This window comes from Buceros rhinoceros, unplaced genomic scaffold (assembly GCF_000710305.1).
Source record: "Buceros rhinoceros silvestris isolate BGI_N320 unplaced genomic scaffold, ASM71030v1 scaffold29464, whole genome shotgun sequence".
In the NCBI taxonomy this organism is placed as follows: domain Eukaryota; kingdom Metazoa; phylum Chordata; class Aves; order Bucerotiformes; family Bucerotidae; genus Buceros; species Buceros rhinoceros.
In genome coordinates this window covers 18,059-18,833 of record NW_010410458.1, presented here as the reverse complement: position 1 = coordinate 18,833, position 775 = coordinate 18,059, and the positions used below count along the sequence as shown (strand labels likewise).

Below are 775 nucleotides of genomic sequence, written 5' to 3'. Positions count from 1 at the left end.
CTTTCCCTGCAAGGCACGGCGTGGAGAAGGCGGCGATGGAGGAGGAACAGCTCCATTCAGAGCCACCCCAAGTAGCTGTGTGAGCCTGGAGGAAGCACCAGGCAGCTCTGCCTCTCCTGGGCTGCAGCCACTTTCCTCTTGGAGAGCCTGGGCATTAAAGCAGATTGCAGCTCCATCCCTAGTTCCTACCCCAAGTACTCCCAGTGCCGTACCTTAACTCTTTAACCTGGTTCTCTTTATATAAACTGTGCACAGATTGGACCCCTGCTACCTGTCATTTTGAATCATCTCTCTCATCAGGTACTGAAAACTCCACAGGCCTGCTTGTGGGCACCAACGACATACCACCACATGTGCTGAGCTCACCCGTGCCCATGACGGTTCCTGAGTGACTGTGAACCTTAAGCACCTCTTTGGTTCTACGGAAAGGAATGGGAAATGTTCCAAACTTCTATGAATTGCACAAATGCAACACCTTCTTTTTTACAATGATGAACAAATACAAAAAACATGGAAGGAAAGGCTTGTCCTTACTCTTTTACAGCTGCTCGTCAGGAGGTTCTTCTCACTGGACGGGGGCACAAAGCCACTATGTGGAATATCACTGGAAGTCGGTTCTTTTCCTCAAAGAAGAAAATACACATCACAAATCACATATGACTTCTTTGTGAGACAGTGATGTAAGAACTCCTGCCAGGAGAGCTCTCTGAGAGCAGCCCGACCAGCTGAAGGCTTGGCCTTTCCCTCATGCCCGTATCGGCGGGTTTGGCTCTGG

The 775-nt window shown here is 49.9% G+C and overlaps 1 protein-coding gene across 1 annotated transcript in view; it reads right to left on the bottom strand.

The window, feature by feature from the left end:
• SLX4 (SLX4 structure-specific endonuclease subunit) overlaps window positions 1-775 on the bottom strand; it is a 20,786-nt gene that overhangs the window by 10,702 nt on the left and 9,309 nt on the right. Inside the window, exon 9 of the mRNA XM_010135637.1 lies at window positions 535-623. Within this exon, the coding sequence (XP_010133939.1) occupies window positions 535-623 (89 nt within the window). The remainder of the gene's footprint in view (window positions 1-534; window positions 624-775) is intronic.